Below are 22,563 nucleotides of genomic sequence, written 5' to 3'. Positions count from 1 at the left end.
CCACACCAGGACAGTGCAAAACAATGGCAGATGTCTTTGGCATTCTGTCAGATTCAGAGTCACTTGAGAATTGATGCTCTTGTTAAATGAACTTCTTTCAGAACCCTGAAATGTGTCTTTCCTGTAACAAATTCTCTCTATAGATTAAAGCTTCCAACGTAGTCTTTTTGAGGCCCACTCATCGATAATTTCCTTATGTGAAATTTAGTGTTTTGCCTTTTTTTTGGCTGAAAAAATATTAGAAAGCACAATACTTAATGACAGCAGTTTTCAAAATTACTCACAGTTGTCTTACTGTATTTGCTGGTCTGCGCCTAATTTGCCAAGTCTTCTATTTTGTGACTTTTTAAAACCCACTACAAATTTCCCTTCAGCTGGCTTACTCTGGATTTATCATATAAAAGCAAATGTTGCAGAGAGAAGTGTGACTTTTCAAAAAGTCACAAATTTGGGCTCAAATCCACTCTAGTTCCCTCCTCCTGTAGGAAGTACTTAGGGACTAGTTCCAACAAATTTGCAACTTTTGTGCAAACTTTTAACTAAAACAAGTCATGTGCTACTATTATAAATATGACATGCAAAAGTCATCTAAAAAGCTCCTAAGACACTCTAAAACCTGCAGTAAGATCCTGCCTAATAATTTATCATTTCCAGTGTGAACTAATTTCAGTCTAAACGGGAGATATTTTTTACAAATGATTCACATTTATGCACCCAAAAAGTCACATCTGTATTTGCATCATTTTCCACCAAACTTGGTGCAGAAATGTCACAATTGTGAACATGAACCAATTTTAACATGCACAACCTGTTGTTAAACTGCACAATTACTGACATGCAACTTTCTGGGTGCAAAAAACGTAGATCAGTTGTAATAAATTCCCCCCTACATACTAGTAAAAGCAAACCTTAAATCAGTGGTGGCGAACCTATGGCACGGGTGCCAGAGGCGGCACTCAGAGCCCTTTCTGTGGGCACTTGGGCCATCGCCCCAGCACACCAGACAGACCTCAAAGAATCTTCCTGCAGTTCCAAGCCACTTAAAAGATGCTGCTTTCAGGCATATTTTGATACTTGCTTCTCTTCTTAGAACTGTAGGAAGAGGGAGAATGAGTAGACAGGGCCAAATTATCATTGGCGGACCTACAGAGGGACACTGGAAAGAAGCTAAAATGATGCAAATTTTCCCTCCTTTCTACTGTGTTGCTGTCCTCAGGAGGCCAAACTGATTGAAAGTTGTTGAAGAACAGGGAGCAATAACTTACTGCTTTAATTTTTGGTTGGCACCTCGCTATAAATAAGGGGGATTTTGGTTGCAGTTTGGGAACTCAGTCGCTAAAAGGTTTGCCATCACTGCCTTAAGTGGACCCAAATCTGGTTCCCTGTAGAATAAGATATGTGTTAGAACCGACCTAACCATGACTTCTCGTTCTCAGTCTGTGGGATCACTCTGATCACTCTGCATCTCTGAGACATCTCCAGATTCCGCCCATTTTTGACAATTAAAACCTCTAAAATGCTAATTGTTGCGCTTATTCACTCTCGACTAGGTTCCTGTAAATCCCTACTAAATGGTCTTCCACTCGCTAAGCTCTCTCCTCTACAATCTATTCTTAATGCAGCAGCCAGGTTCGTCTTTCACACCAAACGCTACACGGATGCCTCCAGTTTGTGCACTGGTTGCCTGTCTCCTTCCGAATTCAGTTTAAAATAATAACCCTAATCCACAAAGCTGTGCATATTTCTGCACCTCCCTATCTCTCCTCCCATCTCAATTAATCTATACCTTAATTAGAACCTCGCACGCATGTCCTATCTTTTTAGGCAAGTCTATCACACTCACTAGCTGCATGAAATTTCAACTCTCTCTTTACTAATCCATCATATGTCCTATCTCCCGTCTGTTATCCGGCAAACTCCAGATATACATAGAGCTCCAGGCTTCTCTGCAGTCACTTTTACTTTGGACTTTGTGTATAAGATGGCGGTGGATGGCTTCGTCAAGCAGCAGAATTTTTATTTATTAAATTATTTTATACCGTTCCCTTATAAAGAATAGCTGGACCATTATACAAGCTCTTATACCTCTTGTGTCACCCCCACAAAGACAGTAAGCTCTTGTGAGCAGGGCCCTCACTCCTATTGTTCCATACGACAGTTTGTACTCTGTAATGTAATATTATATTTGTATATGTCTCCTATGATTTGTAAAGCACTGATGGCGCTATACAAATAATGATTATTATTATTCTTTATAATATCAAATAATTCTAAAATACTTGAAATGTTCCCTAATGATGTTTCATACAGAAGGCAATACAGTTTTGAATATCTCTCTTAATATATATTCAGTGGCTTATAGATCCCCCACTCAGGTTTTGGCTTCATGTAAACAGTTGTAATTTTTAGCTTTGTGCAGTCTCTGGTTCTCAAAAAATAGGTGTATGCATGATTGTTTTGGGGATCGTAATATGAAACCATTTCTATGGACCGATTAACCCACTTTATTCTCCTTTGTTTTTATAGTCCAAAATTTACCAAGGGCAGATTCTCAGCGTGAACGAAAATTAGCTATGTACGTGTACTTGTAGCCTTAGGTCAGTAGTAGATCATGGCTCTGGGGAGTCCCATGGCCACTCAAAAAACCATGTCATAATCAGCCAGGTGGCAACAAACAGTGGCGTAACAACAGCCGTAGCAGCTGTTGTGGCTGCCCCAGCTCCCCTGCTCCATCCACGGCCGCTCCGTCCGCAGCCGCCCGGTTCCGTCCATGGCCGCCATGATCCTTCCGCAGCTGCCCCAGCCGCCCTGCTCCATCTGTGGTTGCCCAGCTCCAACTGCAGCCATCTAGCTGCCATGCTCCGTCCACGGTTGTCCTGGCTCCTTCCTTCTGCTCCTTCCGCGACCGCTCAATCCGCCCTGCTCTATCTGCGGCCGACCTGCTCTGTCCTCGGGCACCCAGCTGCCCTGCTCCGTCCGCGGCCGCCCCGGCCGGCCTGCTCCATCCTCGGCCTCTCCATCTCTGGCCGCCCAGCTCCGCCCGCGCCCGCCCTGCTCTGTCCACGGCCACCCAGCTGCCATTCTACTTCCGCTGCACGCCCTGGCCGTCCTGTACCATCCACAGCCTATCCGTACGCAGCCGGCCTGCTCTGTGCACGGCCATCTTGCTGCTTCCGCGGCTTCCCGGTCGCATGATGCCCCAACCTCCTACCAGCCCAGAGACACAACCACCCACTGGCATGATGCCACAGCCAGCTGTATATACCGCATATGTATGTACTGCATGTATTCGCTGTGTATATGCTGTATATACTGTATGTGTGGTTATATGCAGTATGTAGAAACATGCATATAAATTTATATGTATATGCATATGGTGTATGTGTGTATCTGCTGTATATACTTTATGTATGTGTGTATGCTGTATGTATATGTGTTATGTGTCTATACAATGTATATACTGTATGTATGTGTGTTTGCTGTATGTATATGCGTTATGTGTGTATACTCTGTATGTATGTGTGTATATGCTGTATATAGATTCAGTATGTGTGTATATGGTGTTTATATACTGCATTTACTATATACAGTATAGTTTGTATACACTGTATGTATGTATTTGTGTATATATTAGTACATAAATGTGTGCCTATGAGTGTATATGTATATGTATGTGTGTATGAGTATAGAAAAGTTATGTGTGTGTATTTAAGTGTATAACTGTGTGTGATTGTATAAACGTGTGTGTATGTATGAATAGTTTTAAGTGGAAGGGAGCCCCATGCAGAAACCTGCTATGGGGCACTGCCTCTCCTAGTTATGCCACTGACAACACATACATTTCATAAGACATTAATTGATTAGCTGTAATATTCTCTTTAATCTGTATGACAGCATACTCCGATGTAGATTCGTACCGTGTTAGCCATGGAGAGCAAAAGAAGAGTGAAGAAATCAGGCGATACCTTTTTGAGGCTAACTGAGTATATCTGATGGTGAGCTTTCAAGAATGCTTGTTCTCTTCATCAGACCTGATGTTATGCATGAAACAGAAAATTCACAGCATTTTATACACACTAGACAGTGATCATCAAAAGATATTTAAAAAATGTTTAACACAACAGATTGATGAACCACAAAACCCATGATCTATCTCCGTTATATTGATGACATTCTGATCATCTGGACTGCAGGTGATGAGAACCTGCTTCAATAGCATGAGAGTTACAACAACTTTCACCACATCATCAATCTAAAACTAAGCTATTCAGATAAGGAGATACACTTTATGGATACCACAATACACATTAAAAACAGCCTCATAACCCCAACAATATACCATAAACCAACAGACAGAACGCCTACCTGAGAACAGCTTCCAAACATACCAGACAATCTATCATATACAGCCAGGCTATATGCTACAACCGTATCTGTTCAGACAAGAAAGATCTGGAAAAACACCTCCTGGATCTCAGGTCTGAATTTCTCTGGTTGGTCTATTGACCAAAAGTGACTGACAACCAAATAAAAGAAATATTCCCAGTCCCTCCTTTCCTGTCCTTCTGGCAACCACCAAGCCTAAAACAACTTGTTGTCCGGAGTGCCATGAAACCCCCATCAGAAAATGGTACCTCACCCTACCTGTAAAACAGGTGTAAACCGTGCCAGCACATTCACACAGGTGACCATATAACTGTATCTCAATTACAGCAGGTACATCAGATCAAGGGAACATTTTCCTGCAGGACCTCTAATGTGGTCTACCTTATTATGTGTGACCAGTGTCCAATCACAGGACTTTATGTTAGGGAAACAGGTCAGAGACTCCATCAGTGAACTCTCACCATTTTGATATTAAAAATGAAAGGAAAGATCTCCCAGTAGCTGTACATTTTTCCAGAAAGGACCACATTACCATTTTAATGGGACATTTCAAGCCACAGAAGTAAAAGAAAGATTAGGATTATAAAATAATTCAGAGATTCAACATCTTACAGAGTGGTCATAAAATTTAAGCCAACTTCATGACCACCTATCACTGCCCTGGAGGCCACTAGCACATAAGAACCAGGGCTCTCTTGTTACGCCTCACAGGTTTTTAGTCTGTTTATTGCCATCCTGTTGTAAATAAAATGTCCATGTATTTATCAATCTGTTGTGTTAAAGTTTTTTTTATTAATATCCTTTGATGATCACTGTTTAGTATGTATAAAATGCTGTGAATTTTCTGTTTCATGCATAAAATCATGTCTGACCAAGAGAACTAGTATTCTCGAAAGCTCACAATCAAATAAGTTAGCCTCAAAAAGGTATTGCCTGATTTCTACACTCTTCTTATACTCCAATGAACATTTTATTGAGAAAGGGTAGAATATGGACAGCACAGGGCCATTGATACACTTTTCCCACCACTACCCTAGAGAAAGGACACTTATTTATATCTCTGGCCTAGACATCTCCTCTCTGTTAGCCATAGGTTCATAGTTTATATCTGCCATATCTTTCTTGAAGAACATAATCTTTCATCCACTTAACACATCCCTCCTACGAGCCGTATTAATCACAATAAGTCCTAAAAGTCCTCTAATTTGGATACAGCCCTGTTATTTACGCCTCAAATCCAAGTCCTTACTACGAACTGCTGCCTCCACCTCAAGACTATCTTTTGCATCCTACCTCAACCCAAGCATATGCAATTGCATATTAAAAGTTTTCCAGGATGGGATAAGGAAAACCATGCCACTTTTAGCTACCTTCTAAGGCAGCTCCCTTGACATGAAGCATAACCTGGCTGGGTGAGAGGCTTGTGACTTGGGTCAGAAGTAAGAGTCCTCCTTACGGAGACGCAGAAGCCTCTCAGCAAGCCAAATCAGTTCCATATGCTGTACTGAGGAGACCCAATCAGGTGGAAACAGAGCTGTTTACAGATGGGAGTCTGTTCAAATTGCACTTCATAGTGATGGTATTGAATATTCCATGCCATGTACTGGGAAGTGGGAAAAAAATTCTTGGATTTTACGACTTTCACTGTGCGCCCCAAATGACATGTCTACTTTATTCTTTGGGTTGGTGTGATCATGGGGATAACATATTTGTATATGTTTTATAATGTTTTCATACATATACAAAAATTAAAACCTCCTGTACAAATTGTTTTTTTTTTATTTTGCCATCTTCTGGCGATAATAACATTTTCATACTTTGTTGTACAGAGCTGTGGGTGGTGTCATTTTATGCGACTTTTAGATGTCGTTTTCATTGCTACCATTTTTAGGACTGTACGACCTTCTGATCAATTTTTATTTAATTTTCTATGTTTTTCAAAATGACAAAACAAACTGCTATTTTCCGTTAAACGCAGTGAAAAAACGTTATTATATTTTGATAGATTGGGCATTTTCAGACGCATTGATACCTAATTTGTTTATGATTTATGGATTTTTATTTTTTTTTATTATAATTTTTTTTAAAAGCTTTTTTTATTTTTAATTTTACTATTTTTCAGACTCCCCATGGTACTTTAACCCTAGGTTGTCTGATCAATCCTACTATACACTGCTATACTACAGTATTGGTGAATTTTCCTCTTCATTCATTACAATGTGCTGATAGAAGACCGGAGGCTTTCATGGCAACGGATCACCACGGGGAGCGACGATCCGATGGCGGTGCCCATTCTTTGTGTCTATGCTAGCACCAATCCCGGGTGTCACCGGTATCTGTTACGAGATATGGTGAGGGAACAGCCCGTGAGCCCTCTCCATGTACCCGCACCTGATGCGCACTGTACTATTATGGTGCGCCTCTGTTAGGGTTTTATCCCCCATCATGTCATAAGAGCTCTTGTAGGTCATGCTTAATGTCAAGGAAGCTGCCTTATAAGGTAGCTTAAAGAGGCATGGTTTCCCTTATCCCATCCTGGAAAACTTTGCATAATTTACATTGCTTAAAGCAGCAGTGTGATTTTTAGTTGGATATAGGTTGCAATAAACTGTGCCATGCTGATTTTAAAAATGGTGCTGCGGGGGAGGTATGGAGAGAGCTCATTGGTTGAGTTCTCTTCAAACACAGTGGGGCAGGTTTACTTACCCACTCCTGACATGATCCCCGAGGTGGGTTGTCCGACGAGGATGAAGTCCGACGTGATTCTTCAAGATTGTGCATCCATTTTCCTGCATCTGTCGCTTCCCCGGCGAGGTCGCCGGAGTTCGCCTTCTTCTTCCGGTGTATGTGAGTGCATTGTCTTGCGACAGAATTTGAATTGTAAATCAGATAGGTTATGATATAGTCTTTCCAAACTTTCCTCTTTTTATCAGCTCTGAAGTCATATGCAAATGTGAGAAAATAGTTATTTTCTGCCTCAGGGGATCATAATTTCATAATGACGTATCTTGGGCTCTATAGCACCATGCTTTTGGTATCATAGGAAAGATAAGAATGTCATCTTTAACATTCCATTATTGTGGTTTTGTGAGCTACAGAACCAGAGATTCCAGCAGTTAAAAAATAAAGATTCTTACTTTGGCTCTAGGTACTATAGACCCCAAGATATAGGCATTTGAAGATAACCTTCCTTTCAGCCTCTCAATGTGACCCATCTAAGGCTCTCTTTACGATTTTTTTAACTAAGTTGTTTGTCCTTGGAACTAATTTCTTATAAATAAAGGGGTGAGATTTAACAAAAAAGAGGCAATGCTTGAAAGGATATTTCATAACATCTGAGGGGGCTGTTAGTTTAATGAGGTAAAACCTGGTGACACAACAGTGACTGATGAACTGATGCACCCCCTTGTGTCTTTGGGGTTGATTTTTTGAACAGGTAAACAGGCATTTCATTCTAGAAATGATAGCTCATACTATACCTTTTAGGGGGCTTTTAGTTTGGTAGTACCCTATGAATGCAGGTAGTGGTACACTGAGCAACTGTCCGCAATTTAGGGGTAAAATGCTAAAGACATTAAAGGAAACCTACCATAAGGAATCCACTATCAAAAGTGCATCTGATAGTAGATTTCTTCTGTCTTCCCTAATCAGTAATTTAATAATAATTCTTTATTTATATTCCATATTCTGTAATGACTAAAGATTACAAAGCATTGCACAGAGCTTCCCAAATCTGTCCCTGTCCCCATCACAATCTAATCAACCTACCAGTATCTTTTGGAGTGTGGGAGAAAAACAAACAAACACTGAGAGAACATACAAACTCTTTGAACCCAGGACTCCAGCGCCACAAGGCTGTAGTGCTATCCACTGATCCACCGTGCTGCCCATCTAATCCTGGAACCTAACCTTATTTGTTAAAAACTTTAGTCATATGTAAATTAACTACAGAGGCTACTGGGGTGTGGCCTTAGCTCCCATTGCCCGGCCAGGCTAGTACATGCCCCAGTAGCCTCTGCAGTTAATAAACATATTTCTAAAATAAAGTGTTTAAGAAATTAGGTTAGGTGCCAGGATTATTAAATTACAGATTAGGGCAGAGGCAGGCAGGAGGAATCTACCATCAGACACACTTATGATGGTAGATTCCTTATGGTAGGTTTCCAGAGCAGTTTAGAGAATTCATAACAAGCTGGTATCCCTACTTTTTAGAGGGTGGCAGGCCCATTTTCAACCCTCTTACAAGCTTACCATGTACTATAGCTGTCTGTTTGGATTACTATTTAATCAAATCAAATTAAAATGTGTATTGGGGAAAAAGGACAAGCCCTTGAGAAAAATAAGAATTGGATGTGTTGAAGTCCAACAGCTGGTCCATATTTGGCTGACCTCTGCCACTGGGGGAAATTCAGGACACCACATGCAGATTAAATTGTTGGCTAGTGTGGCAGAAATCGGCTTTATAATTTGCATAAGGAATATATACCATTGTGAGCTTCACCGCCTCAGATCAAATTTTTCAGCCATTGGAACTAAGCAGTTATGATCAGTAGCAGATTATTATATGGGTGGTTAAGACAGTAGTCTAAGGCCCAAGGTCTCTAAGGGGCCCATGACCACCCAAACCATCTACCAAGTATGAAACTTAAAGGGGTATTCCTGTCTTAGCATTCACATTCAGTTTCATTAATCTGCAATATATAAACATTTCTTCAGTTAGATGTTCACTTCAGAGGTGACCAGGAGGATCAGTTGTGGTAACAAAAATAAAGTTCCCTATAATTGAAAGAACCCCTGGACTCTAACCTCATTGCACCGCAGTGCTTCTACCTAGTCCATCATAAAGGATAGTTTATCCAGGAAAAGCCAGTGGTTGGATTCCTGCCAGCCACTGCTGTCACATGCCTTATCCCTCCTGTAACCATGGCTATCCCTGTCTGTCCACCCCAGTACTGACCAGATAGCACCAAAAGGGAATTGAGATACTATTTGCGTACAAACAAAATTTTTAATCAGTTTCCAAAGGCCAGAGATTTTTGGGCAGCGCCACAAACAGGATGGCCTTTAGTTCCCTATTCTAAAAAGATGCATTGGACTAATTTATACCCATTATGTGTCCCCTCAAAGGGGTCAGGTATACCCTGTGTATAAGCTTCAGCAACATCTCACTAAATTTTGCAGAGGGTAGATAGTTGTTATGGGGGACTGGGACTCCCAAAACTGACACCTGCCTATTGCCTCTGCATGTTCTAGAACAGAGGTCCCCAACTACCGGCCGTTGGAGTTTATCAGCCAGTCCGCGGCACCGCTGACAGCTAGCTCCGCGGCCCTGCGCCTGGTCAGAGCTCGCTCTATGTGTATTTATAATGTTTTCTGCCTTAGCCGTGACAGCTCGCAGCTCCCGGCAGAGAACATTATGCAGGACGGGGTGGGGCGTCGGGCGGGTCTTAGTGACGCAGCCCTCCTGCACAGCATGGTACCTGTTGTACGTCACGGGGCGGGTCTTAGTGACGCGGTCCTCCTGCACAGCATGGTGTGTTCCTGACGGGGTGAGGCGGCAGGCTCTCCTTACTGACACGCCCCCGGCAGAACATGTTATGTGGGGCGTGCTGGGGCAGCAGACTGGCTTCAGTGACGCGGCTCCCGGTACCGGTCAGCGCTGTATACACTGACGCTCCATGTACAATGCTGCTACTTAGCAGTGCTGTACACAGAGGTCCCGCCAGTATCCTCCCCATACAGTGCTGTCTGGTGCATATAGCAGTGCTAGTAGCAGTGCTGTACACTGAAACTGGGTTTTCTGCCATGACAACAGCAAAAACGAGATTACGGAGTAGACTGGACATAAGGAACACACTTCGGGTTTCACTGTCTCCCATCACCTCTAGATGGGACCGTCTTGTTGCAGGTAAACATGCCCAGTGCTCCCACTGATTCAGGGAAACAAGCCTGGTGCTCCCACTCATTCTGAACCTATGGTAAGTTGAATCACATTCTCATTATAAATGTCATAATTATATGATAAGTATGCACTAAGCTCCACCCCTCCATAACCCCACCCCATATGACCAAAGCCCCGCCCCCACCGGACCATGGAAAACTGGTCTAGCTTAAAGCCGGTCCCTGGTGCAAAAAAGGTTGGGGACCTCTGTTCTAGAAGACCTTAAAGGACTTCTGCCATGAGTTTAAATGATGGTAGATGTCCAGCATTACGTAACTCTTTCTTTATGCACAAAGTGGAACTGTTTTTAGTGCATAAAGAAATGGTATAGTTTTAAAGAAAATGACTTTTAACCCCTTAAGGACCAGGCCCTTTTTAGTTTTTCTTTTCACTCCCCACCTTCAAAAATCTATAACTTTTTAAATTTTTTCCATGTAAAATTGCAGTTTATAGTAGTATTCAATATTCTATGCTGTGTACTGGGAAGCGGGAAAAATTCTAAATGCAGTGAAAATGATGAAAAAACACATTTGCACCATTTCTTGTCGGCTTGGTTTTTACAGCTTTCACTGTGTGACAGGTCTACTTCATTGGGTCAATACGATTGCTTGAATACCAAATTTGTATAGGTTTTATAATGTTTTCATACATTTACAAAAATTAAAACCTCCTGTAGAAAAAAAAAAATCTTCATTTTGCCGTCTTCTTGCGCTAATAACTTTTTCATACTTCAGTGCACGGAGCTTAGGGTGGTGTAATTTCTTGCGACTTTTGATGACGTTTTCAATGCTTCTATTTTTAGGACTGTACGACCTTTTGATCACTTATTATAAAATTTTTCAAAATGGCAAAAAAAATGCCATTTGCGACTGTGAAAACGCAGTGAAAAAACGTTATTATATATATATGTTATTGCGCTATGGGGTTAAAATATATCTAAATTAACCAGAGGGGCTGAGGCTGACGTCACTTGAGCACCTCTCGGCATTGGCGGATTTATTCCGCCCTCCACTGTAATTGTGCCTCCTGCTCCCAGCCAAGCAGCTCAGAGAGCTTGGAGAGAATGGTTAGCATCTTTTTTCAGTAACTTCATTAAACCTTTCACGAGTGGCCAACATAAATATATGTCAGCTGGTCATGATGGGGTGTATGAAGAGTGTTCACTGACACTCTCTCTCAGCTCTCTCCAGACAAAAGCGGGTGTCAGCTCTATTACACATGATGTCATTGTGGCGTCATCAGAAGACGAGGATCGGTTGCAATGACAGTTGGGAGCTTGTTGGAGGCTCCCATAGCTGTCCATTAGGCATATTACAGCATGCCTGAGGAAGTTAGACAAAAGGCATGGGTGTCAAAACAAGGAGCAGGGCAATAGACCTCATAGTTATACCTATGGATGGTTGAATATGTTCATCTGCATAAAACATGTGACTTGGCAACTGATAGGCGTACTTTAATTTACCATCTCTTTTCAGATTTATTTTTATCAAATTTTGAAACATCAAATATTAAATATTTAAATGCCATGAAGAAGTTCAAAGAGATGTATATCAATAAAGTATAAGGCAATTCATAAGACAAGTATAAGGCAATTTCGGTTCTTTACTGTAAGAGCAGTGAGACTATGGAACTCTCTGCCGCAGGAGGCTGTTATGGCGGACTCTATGTACATGTTCAAGAGAGGCCTGGATGACTTTCTGGAGAGAAAAAATATCACGGGTTATGGGGATAAAACATTTATTTAATTCTTAAAGGTTGGACTTGATGGACTTGCGTCTCCATCCAGCCTTATATACTATGATACTATGATACTATGAAGACATCACTTTTTATTGCCTTGACTTCTCACCAGCTACCCTAAATCACGATTATCTTATTTGCTTGAAGCACGGATAGGACATTTTGGTGCCCTAGGTATGCAAGCAAAATTGGCACCTACCACCCACCCCCCACAAAAAATTGTAGCAAATACACAGCAGAATCAGGGCAGATCCGAAGGGAAAAAAATAAAATGTTCCTCCAATTAAAAATCATAAGAATGAAATCTATGAGGCCAACTGCTATGGGATTATCTACAATAAGGTCTACCAGCAGTAAATATGACGAGAATAAAAAAATATGTCCCTCCGATAAAAATATTTGAAATGTAAATACCCAAAATATAGATATATACCTGCAATGAATGTAGCAAACACTATATTTAGCAAAAATAAATATACTGCACACTTAAGTATATATCAGGAGTAAATAAACAGATATAAATATATACCAACATTAAATGTACTGCACATCTGGGCTGCGCTCGGGCCGTGGTACCTTCTATGCCTGTGTTGGCCCTGTCCATTCCAGTCTTCCTATAGTCTCCTCATTGTTGGCAATCCTTCTCCATCAGGTAGAGAACATCATGAAAACGTCTCCCGGCAATGACTTATCACTGCAGATTTTGCCACCCTGGTGACTGTGGCCTCTAAAAAAAATCACAGTCAATATAATATCCCCTAAATATCAGCTGTGTGCTCCTCAAAATTACCACAATGTGCCGTCTGCATATACAGATAATACACTGTGATCTTTCTATATATCATAATATATACAATCATATAGTTTCCCTGCATTTATTCATATTCAACACCAGCTACCTCTAATTATGTTAGATAGCAGAGCACCCCCAGAATATAAGTAGTCCCCACATGTGCCTCCAGTATATATGTAGTCTCCACACAAGCCCCAACAGTATATATGTAGTCCCAACACATGTCCCCCCAATACTGTATATATGTAGTCCACACAAATGCCTACCCCAGTTTATTTGTAGTCCCCACATGTGCCCTATCTGTGTATATGTAGACCCCACATATATCCTATCATTATATATATGTAGTCACCACACATGCTCCCTGTATATATGTAGTCCCTAAATAGTACCCACTCATGCCCAGAGTATATATGTAGTCCCCACACATGCCCCAAGTATTTATTTCTAGTCTCCACACATGCCCCCATATATATGTAGTCCCCCTACATGCTCCCCAGTATATATGTAGTCCCCATATATGCTCCCAGTATATATGTAGTCCCCAGAAATGCCCCCCTAGTATATATGTAGTCCCCACACATTCTCCCCCAGTATATCTGCAGCACATCAAAATAGTAAAACTCTATACTCATCTACTTGCGATTCCACATTCATCTTAACTTCCATAGAGAGAAGAGAACTTGCGTCTACTCCTCTCTATGACCCATGCGCCGACGACAGGGTCAGCGGTAGCAACTGGGTCTCACAAAGGATGCAGGCAGAGGTAACTTCACTGCCGGCGTCCAGCGATCAGTGCTGTGTGCATCTTAGACGCACACAGCGCTGATTACCATTGAGGGTCGAGAGACTGGACGGCACCTCCAGGGTGAGTGGCGAGGGTAGCGCCCTAGTGATACACTGTATATACCGTATGCCACATCCCTTTACACCTCAGTTCTAGGTATTTTTGTGCACTCAATAGACAAGGTCATATTTGACTACATAACAGTAATTATATGTAGTTGTAATTGTATGTTATGGCTTCCAAATCAGATAAGTAGAATTCTAAACTCCCTATCGGCTCCCCAGTAAATGTAAACACAGTATGGGAGCCAGATGGTCATTTCAAGATCATGCAGCATTTTTAACTTTGCGGTTCAGGATTCAGCAGGATCATGACATAACCCTTAATCCATGACTTGAACCTTTCTGTACTAAGCAGAAGATTAATTTATTTATCCTTGGAGCCACAGCGAGGAAGCATATTATGTTTCTTCTGTATGAAGCGGCAAATTAAATGTGTAACTCCCTTTCCTTTCCCCCATAAAGACAAACTTAAAGGGGACATTTCATAGATATAAGACCAACCTGTCTTTATCAGTCCTGATGTATACAAATTTGGTTATCCGACCGTAAATCTTCTATCTTCTATGGCCTATCAGGGCAGATTCTTCTCATAAATAGCTTCTTCTGTCTGCTGTCTCCCCCTCGCCCACCATTCCAAGACCAGCTGACACACTCACAGACACTTCCTGAAGGCAACCAGCAGCATGCATATACTTAGTATACATGCTACAGGCAAGATAAGATCTTTATAGCAGGGGAAGAAGGCATATAGCAGAGCTGACTCTGTGTGTTATAGCTGAATTACCAGAGTATCATTGTGTGTTATATCCATCTCATGGTTCACAGCATCTTTCATCTTTGATCTGTCTCATCTCTCTTTTTCGATGTGTCAGGTACTAGTACAGTGTTCAAAAGCTAAATGAAAGTGTATATAAACCTTGTACCCTGGTAATCCAACCACATTGTCAGCAGGAATCATGAAGTTTCTGGAATTTTACACCGACCATCACTGGAGCTAAACTCCAGTGGAGCTAAAACAGCAATAAAACTGAGTAAAATTGTAAAGTGAGGTTAAGAATTATCTTTATTGTGTAAACATCACTAGAAGGTTATAATTTGAGAACTTTCATGGGCAAACCCCTTTACAGGTAGTCTGCCTGCAACCAAATATTTCCTGATTACATTGTGTATAGCTCTTTATGATTGTTCCAGACATATATTATCTGTTTTATAGCAATTTGTCATTTGAGAGAAAATTTACAATGCATCTGGCCATGCCTGCTGGTGCCACTGTCTTCTTGCGACATCATTCAGCACTGTAGATACCTCCAAACAAATAAGACTTGTAAAGCAGTCAGAAGGCCAGCAACTTTTTAAAAAGTGATTTAAGCTAGATCTGAGCTATGGATTTTTATACAAAAAAAGCATTGGGCACAGTATGAAAACTGTCTGTCATTAGGTGTAATGGTAAAAACCTAGTGACGTTTTCCCTTTATCAATCCATCTATTATACATAGACTGGTGGCCAGATTGAAAATTCCAGTATATAGTACTATAGTATGTAGTATAGTATGCCTGATGACGTATGTATATTTGTGACATACAATCCCCCCAAACATGGGGAAACTGGCTTAGACCTAGAATGGGTAGTATAGATGGGAGGTGAGAAAAGAGAGAATAGAAGAGATATGGCACATAAGGTGAAAAGACTTGGGTAATGTATACTTCACCTGTTGGAAAGTTCTGAAAACTCTAACCTTGCAGATATTCCACATGTAGAATACACCTATGATCCACCAACTAACTGTATAGGGTACCAAAGAATCACAATGTAAGGAGGTAGAAGAGGGCATTGGAGGCCCAGGGTGATACACAGCAGTGGAGGGTGCATAAAATCTAGGCAAAGGTGCAGAGAATATTGTTAACAAAAGTAACCAATCGTCTATAGTATCCACCCAATCCTGTAAAAAACGGACAGGGCCGGTGGTCAAACAATTTGTGGGGGCCGACCAGTGCCTGTAAATAATAAACACAATCAAAACACAGAATGAAAACTGCAGATGAACATGAACAGCTCCACCGGATTGAGGGGATCACCAACCCATCTCTCTGTCATGGTTAAAAGGATATGCAAATGTCTAAGACACATCAAGTTGGGAAGACGCAGCAGCATGGCAGTCTAGCTAATAGAAGAAAAGTCAGTCTCTCGGAGGAGGAGAGCAGTGAGGAGAGTGAACCAGGGTGTCATGACAAGACTTCTTCCGGGGTGTCAAAGAAACCGGCTCAATAACACATATTCTGGAGTGGTAAAGCATGGAATACTTACAATTAGCTTCCTGGCATGCACGCACATACTAAGCTCTTTTCTTCTGAACTTCAATATAAATATCTGGGAAGATCATAATCTCCACATTCACCAACTTCTTGAGAGGCAAAGGATTGCATCACAATTATTATGATTATTGCTCAGCAAATGCTCTTCAATCTGCTTTTGATATGAGATCATTTACTTCTTTAATTTGAACGTCCCACCTGTGTCTCCAGGACTTCCCCTGAGCTGCACATATTCTCAGGATTGCCCTACCTTGTACTATCAGGCTTATATCCAACTACCAAAGTATTCAAACATGCCCAAAAACCCATTTCTTCGGGCAGGCCTATTACATTCTCTAACCTCTGCTGGTTTCTCCTCCTGTCTATGTATTCCCTCATCAATTGATAACCTAGTCGGCCACTATCGATAGTGGCCGGGAACTGGTTCATTCAACTTTACTTATTTATTTATTTAATTATTCTATCTTTGTAACTAGATGCCTGTTTGATTACCTAAACACAACCCAATTTAAGTTATACGCTTTTTCCCATATGGTATGTGTTTTTCACAGGACCTTTTTAGAATATTTTTGAAAATGTCCCTTTTTTGAGTGCTTCTGTTTTTCAGAGCATTGTCCCTGTTTATGCCATTAAGGTACTCCTTTAGCTGCTAAAAGTTTGCCCTTATGAAATTTAGAGTGTTTGTTGCTCCTCTACTATCCATTTTAGCAAAGCATAATACAGAATCAATGATATTGTGGTCACTATTACCCAGATCCCCCCAATCGGTAATTTTGATATTCTGTCAGCTCTAACTTCATTTGGCCTTAACTTCATATGGCCTCTCCATTCTGGAAATACACACACAGTACTTGACACTAAATTGAAAAGGCCAATTATTTAAAATTTCTAGCTGACCCTAACTGCCATTCCAACTGCCTCCTCTGCCACGAACAGTGCTTGTCTGGTCCACTCATCTCTACCCATGCAGTCTTCTAGTTCAGTGATATTATCAGCATTGTATTATTATTATTTTGATCATTTCTTTGTTTAGTTATTATTTTAAGTATTTTTGTAGCCCATTGTGGGCAGAGCAACTGCCCTGTTACTCCCTCCAGATTTCAGCCCTCTAGCCCCATTTTACAGACATTTTTGGGTGTTAAACTTCATGTCCTCATTGACTTAAATTGGGTTGTGTTTAGGTACTCAAACAGGCATCTAGTTACAAAGATAGAATAATTAAATAAATAAGTAGTAAGTAGTAGTAGTAATAAGTAAGTTGAATTAACCAGTTCCCAGCCACTATCGATATTTACAGAATCCATGGTGCTTGAGCCTTCAGAGTATCCTGTTAAATGCAGCAGGGCCACCATCTAAGAAGTGGTACTGGAGTGGAAGGCAGAGCGTTGCCTGGTATGGATGGCAGAGCGTGGCCTAGCGCTCGTCTGCAGTCACGGTGTTGGGTACCAAGGGACAGAGGCCTTGTCAGCCTGGCAGTTCTCTGCCAAGTGGAAGCACCAGAAAGAAGGGAGAGGCTGAAGGAATCAGATTTTTCTTCCTGGGGCAACACTTTTGTAGATGTAGGGATTCCTGGTGAATGTGAAATGGATGTCCTTGGTGGTATCAGCCTTACACATGGATCATTCGGAGACAGAGAAGGTCAAGCATTCAACTTACAGTTTGTTTATTCAAAACAGGTCGAGATGGCTGGTTGGATAGTGTTCCATAGGAGATGCTCACAGCCTGGTATAGGTAGCTTCAGGCTGGAGATTGATAGATGGCTGCTTCAGCAGCAGGATGATGCTGTAAAGGGAAGTGTCTATTCATGTACATAGGTATTTGTATGTATGTGTGTATATATATATGTCCCTCTGCCATATTGCATTCCCCTGGGAAATGACTAAATACACATGGGTGACTAAATACACATCCTGCATTGGATAATAAGGATAGGAAGGGTTATACATCTGTTGTCCACCATCTTGGGGGAAGGGACAGTGGAGCGACTTATAAGGGGATGGTAGTTGAGGATAAACAGAAGAAATCTTTCCTGGACACCAGCTAGGAAGGGAGAAGGAATCTGCCATCACTACCAGCTAAGAGGCTCACCACAGAGAAGACACCATAGCACCTTCCCAGAGTTGGCTGAGTACATGTATCCCTTCCCATCTCCCTGTTAACCTGTAAATCTGTCCCCCTATTAATCCATGTTCCTGTTAAACTCCCCTAACCCATCTCTGTTCCCCTATTTCTCCTGTGAATCTATCTCTAAATCTCCCTGTTCCCCCTCCAATCTCTGTAATAGTAGGGCTAGTTAGGTGTAAGGATTATTATATGTGTGTGGGTGTGTGTTTGCGTGCATTGTTGTGAGTTGGATTCTGTGGGTTTTGTGGGTACTGTGTTTAACATTCCATACTATTATTGTGTTAATAAATATTTCTAGTATTAACCCTGAGTGTGGTAAATGATAGTGACTAGAAACAGAAGATATAGAATATTGTAAACAGTACATAGAAAGTAGTGATATTAATTACTATATTGCATAATAATTTATAGAACTACAGTGTCCTTTTACAGATGCAGACTCCTGAAGGTGGATGTCCGCTTGGGGCCTGATACCTGCATGCTATGTGCTAACCAGTGCTGTGCATCAGCACTCTCTGGGGAAAGAGACCAGAACCTTCCACACCAAAGGTTTTTATAACCTATGGGAGTGTCCAGCTCAGGTGTATCATCCAACCAGCACCTTTGTATATTCCTTCTCAGGCAGGTAATAAACAGCTGCATTACCATTTCCAAACACTTGAGGACTCCCTAGATATATGAAGCCTAGAAAAGCACTACTATATGAAGGGACTTTTTGATTTTGCAGCACTGCATTGGCAGGGGTGTTGTACATGGCCACATTGTAGAACTTTGTGTTTAATTCTCCCCAACAGCCACCATTGGATATGGCATGTAGTCTCCTTGTAATAGGTGTCCTAACCATTCAGTTTATTCAGTTTGTAAACTGGACACATGGCCAGAGTTTTCCCTCTATGCCTCAGAGGTGCTAACCTAACCTATGATAAGTGTCCTATCAGAACGTGTGTTCAACACTGCCGGGGATTTCATTACTTGAGGACCGCCTATACACAACCAAAGTGGATATTCTTACATTCATTAAGATAAACCAGGCATGGATAGTATGGAACTTGGCTGTTCAAAATGCTACCTCCTCTTGTGCCTCTTCAACTTACCATATGACATCCACCTCCAACTCCTCCTCCTCCCCCTGGACCTCTGATGCTTGTATAAAATTATTTGATTTGATTTGTTTTTAATTTTTCTGATTTCTTTATTTTATTTTTTATTGTTTTAAGTACTTTACACTATCGATTTTTTTCAGGGCAATTGCCCTGTGTAGTGATGGGTGGACCAGATATGCCTCTGGATACCAATTTCATCTTTTTGGTAGTGAGAAGAAGGGCCAGGTCTTTTCAATAGCTTTCAGTGCTGATTAATGGGTGGCTATCCAGTGTAGAATTAATAAGATCTCAATGGAGGATGACAACTATTCAAGGACCAGATATGATTTACTGAAGATGTAGAAACATACAATTTGTGCCATTGATTTTCTAGCTCAGGGGTTGTTGCAGGCCTTAGAAAAAAGAAGCAGGATGGATAGCTTTGCTAGGATGTTAAAACCTTAGGATACTGCAACAAAGACATTTATGTTTGTCCTCATCGGCATTATATTAACCCTTCATGGAACCTTCATAGTGGAGTAGCCGCCACACCAGAGGGAAATGAGTATATAATCTTTTCCCTCTCTGTATTCCCTCTCGATTGTTTTGACTTATAGTAACTAAAAGCGACCCATATGATAAACATATTACAGAACTTAAAGAATATTATTGGTCACTGAAAAATAAAATTCAGGCGCAGAAAATGCCATACAATCATTTGATTTAGGTATTAATGCAGGATATTCACTCACAGCAGCAGTTTTACAATTTAGATCACCTTTATGATCTAGTTATTACTGCACCCTATTGACTGACAGTTGCACTTTTACAATTTAGGTATTACTGCATGTTGAACAATGATAGCAGCACCTTTATGATCTAGGTATTACTGCACAGTATTCTGGTGCTGAAAAGTACACAGAGATAGTACTTTCAAGATCTTACTGGATTATGCAGTAAATGCTAATATTCCTGTCGGTCTTTCCAAGTATTGTTGTATAATCATCTATAAGCAGTAATAATATTCTTTCACTATAGACGCCTATTAGTAACCTAATGCAGTTCTTCAGAGTGTCCTAAAAAGGGCAATCATTTCAGACTTACACCTGTACCTAATGACAGCAACCTTCTCCATACACCAAAGTGCCATGAAAATAGTAATTGCTTGTTTTTGAGAAGTCCCTGCATATCTGACCCTATGAACAGCAGCAACCTATCCCTAGCGCTGTCTTCTATGTGTAATGGCATGTGGACATGTGATCCTGCTCTTATACTGTAAAGTCATATGTGCAGCCTGGCCAAACACAGGCATGCCTACAGAGAATATGTCCATGTTTGCTAAGTGGCTGCTCAGAAGTCAATCAAGCAGCTTAGCGCTTTTCCCTGAACTGGTACCTGGATCCTGAACAGCAGAGCAGTCTGCAAGTCTGATGGTGCTGAACCCGCCAAATTGGCTACTGACCCAAACTTTACTTATCACTGTTCTATAATGTCTTATCTTATCAAGCAACACTTTATGCTTAAAATATTTAATATACACACATTATCTGTTTTTTGGTTTAGCTCTTCTACATATTCCGGTGAGAGCGACAAGCAGAAAGTGTGACACAATATATAAAGGATTTGCTGACTGTCTTATCAACCTGGGGGATAGCATGTCTCAAAATGTCCAACAGTCTAAAGTAAATGAAGAAATTGATGATGCTGGGGAGCTTGACTCTATATGCAAGTAAGTAATGGAAAGGAAAAAAATGCATAAAAATGTGTAATGTTTATAGGATTTGTCAGCTCACCAACCTACGGCTGGTTTTATGGGTATACAAATTGCATAATTCTCCACAAGTCAGTTGTAAGGCAGGTTACTAATAAACACAAGACCATCAGGGATTTTGATATTTTTACTATCCCTGACTATCAGGGACTTCACCAACAACTACTATTTAACTAACCTAAAACATAAAGGATTGAGCTAGATTTTAAGGGGTTGTCCATTTTCAGAAAATAATTGATATGGTTTGTGTAAGTAAAAGTTATACAATTTTCCAATATGCTTTACGCATCCATTCCTCAAGGTTTTCATCTCTGCTTGATGTCCTTTTATAGAAAGCTCATATGTAGTATACATATACATGTAAAGGATAGAAATATGTACATGGTAATGTGATGTCACACAGGTGCACACCTCATGAGAAAAAATGCTCATTTACCTATGTGATATCACAAGACCATGGACAGATTTCTATGCAGTGGAAGTAAACATAGAAGCTTTCTATAACAGGACAGCAAGCAGAGATCTAGAAAACCATGAGGAATTGATATAGAAAGCAAATTGGAAAATGTTAAAACTTTTCATTTCACAAACAATGTTAATTATTTACTGAAAGTGGACAACCCCTTTAACCTTTAGCAATGTCATCAAAAAGCTTCCCTGTCCCTTTAGCAACCCACTTCAATGCCATACAAGGATATAGCCATTAAACTCTTAATTACTTTAGACATCCAGAGATTTTACCATTAACCCCTTAACACTCTGCGCCGTAGCTCTACGGCGCAGAGGTACAGGGAATGTATGAAGAGGGTTCACGGGCTGAGTCCTCTTCATACAAGGGTGGGGGTTGTTGCATCGGGGGGCGGTGATCGGTTGCCATGGTAGCCTCGGGCTTCTGCAGATTCGTTACCATGAGCCAGTGGCTCACTGTAATGAATGAGCTGCAAAAATGCCATATATTGCAATACAGAAGTATTGCAATATATGGTAGGAATGATCTGACCATCTAGGGTTAATGTACCCTAGATGGTCTAAGAAATAGTGAAAAAAAAAAGAAAAAAAAAAGTTTAAAAAATAAAAAAAATTAATAAAATATTAAAAATTCAAATCACCCCCCTTTTCCTAGAACTGATATAATAAACAGTAAAAATCACAGACACATTAGGTATCGCCGCGTCCCAAAATGCCTGATATATCAAAATATAAAAACGGTTACAGCCGGCGGTGACCTCCGAGGCGGGAAATGGCGCCCAAATGTCCGAAATGCGACTTTTACACTTTTTTACATCACATAAAAAATGGAATAAAAAATGATCAAAATGTCGCACAGACATGAAAACTTTGGCTCATTTCACAAAAAATGACACCTCACACATCTCCGTGCACCAAAGTATGAAAAAGTTATTAGCGTCAGAAGATGGTAAAAAATTTTTTCTTTTTTGTACACATTCGTTTAATTTTTGAAAATGTATTAAAACACAATAAAACCTATATAAATTTGGTATCACCGCGATCATACCAAACCAAAGAATAAAGCTGAGATGTTATTTTGAGTGCACAGTCAAAG

General features: G+C 40.7%; 1 protein-coding gene across 3 annotated transcripts in view; it reads left to right on the top strand.

The window, feature by feature from the left end:
* The window catches only part of NRN1L (neuritin 1 like), a 54,693-nt gene that overhangs the window by 6,885 nt on the left and 25,245 nt on the right, over window positions 1-22,563 (top strand). For all 3 annotated transcript variants that reach the window (XM_072117638.1, XM_072117639.1, XM_072117640.1), the window contains exon 2: window positions 20,792-20,957. In XM_072117638.1, coding sequence (XP_071973739.1) covers window positions 20,792-20,957 — 166 coding nt within the window. The remainder of the gene's footprint in view (window positions 1-20,791; window positions 20,958-22,563) is intronic.

Source organism: Engystomops pustulosus, chromosome 7 (assembly GCF_040894005.1).
Source record: "Engystomops pustulosus chromosome 7, aEngPut4.maternal, whole genome shotgun sequence".
Taxonomy (NCBI): Eukaryota; Metazoa; Chordata; class Amphibia; order Anura; family Leptodactylidae; genus Engystomops; species Engystomops pustulosus.
This window is presented reverse-complemented; position numbering and strand designations above follow the sequence as displayed.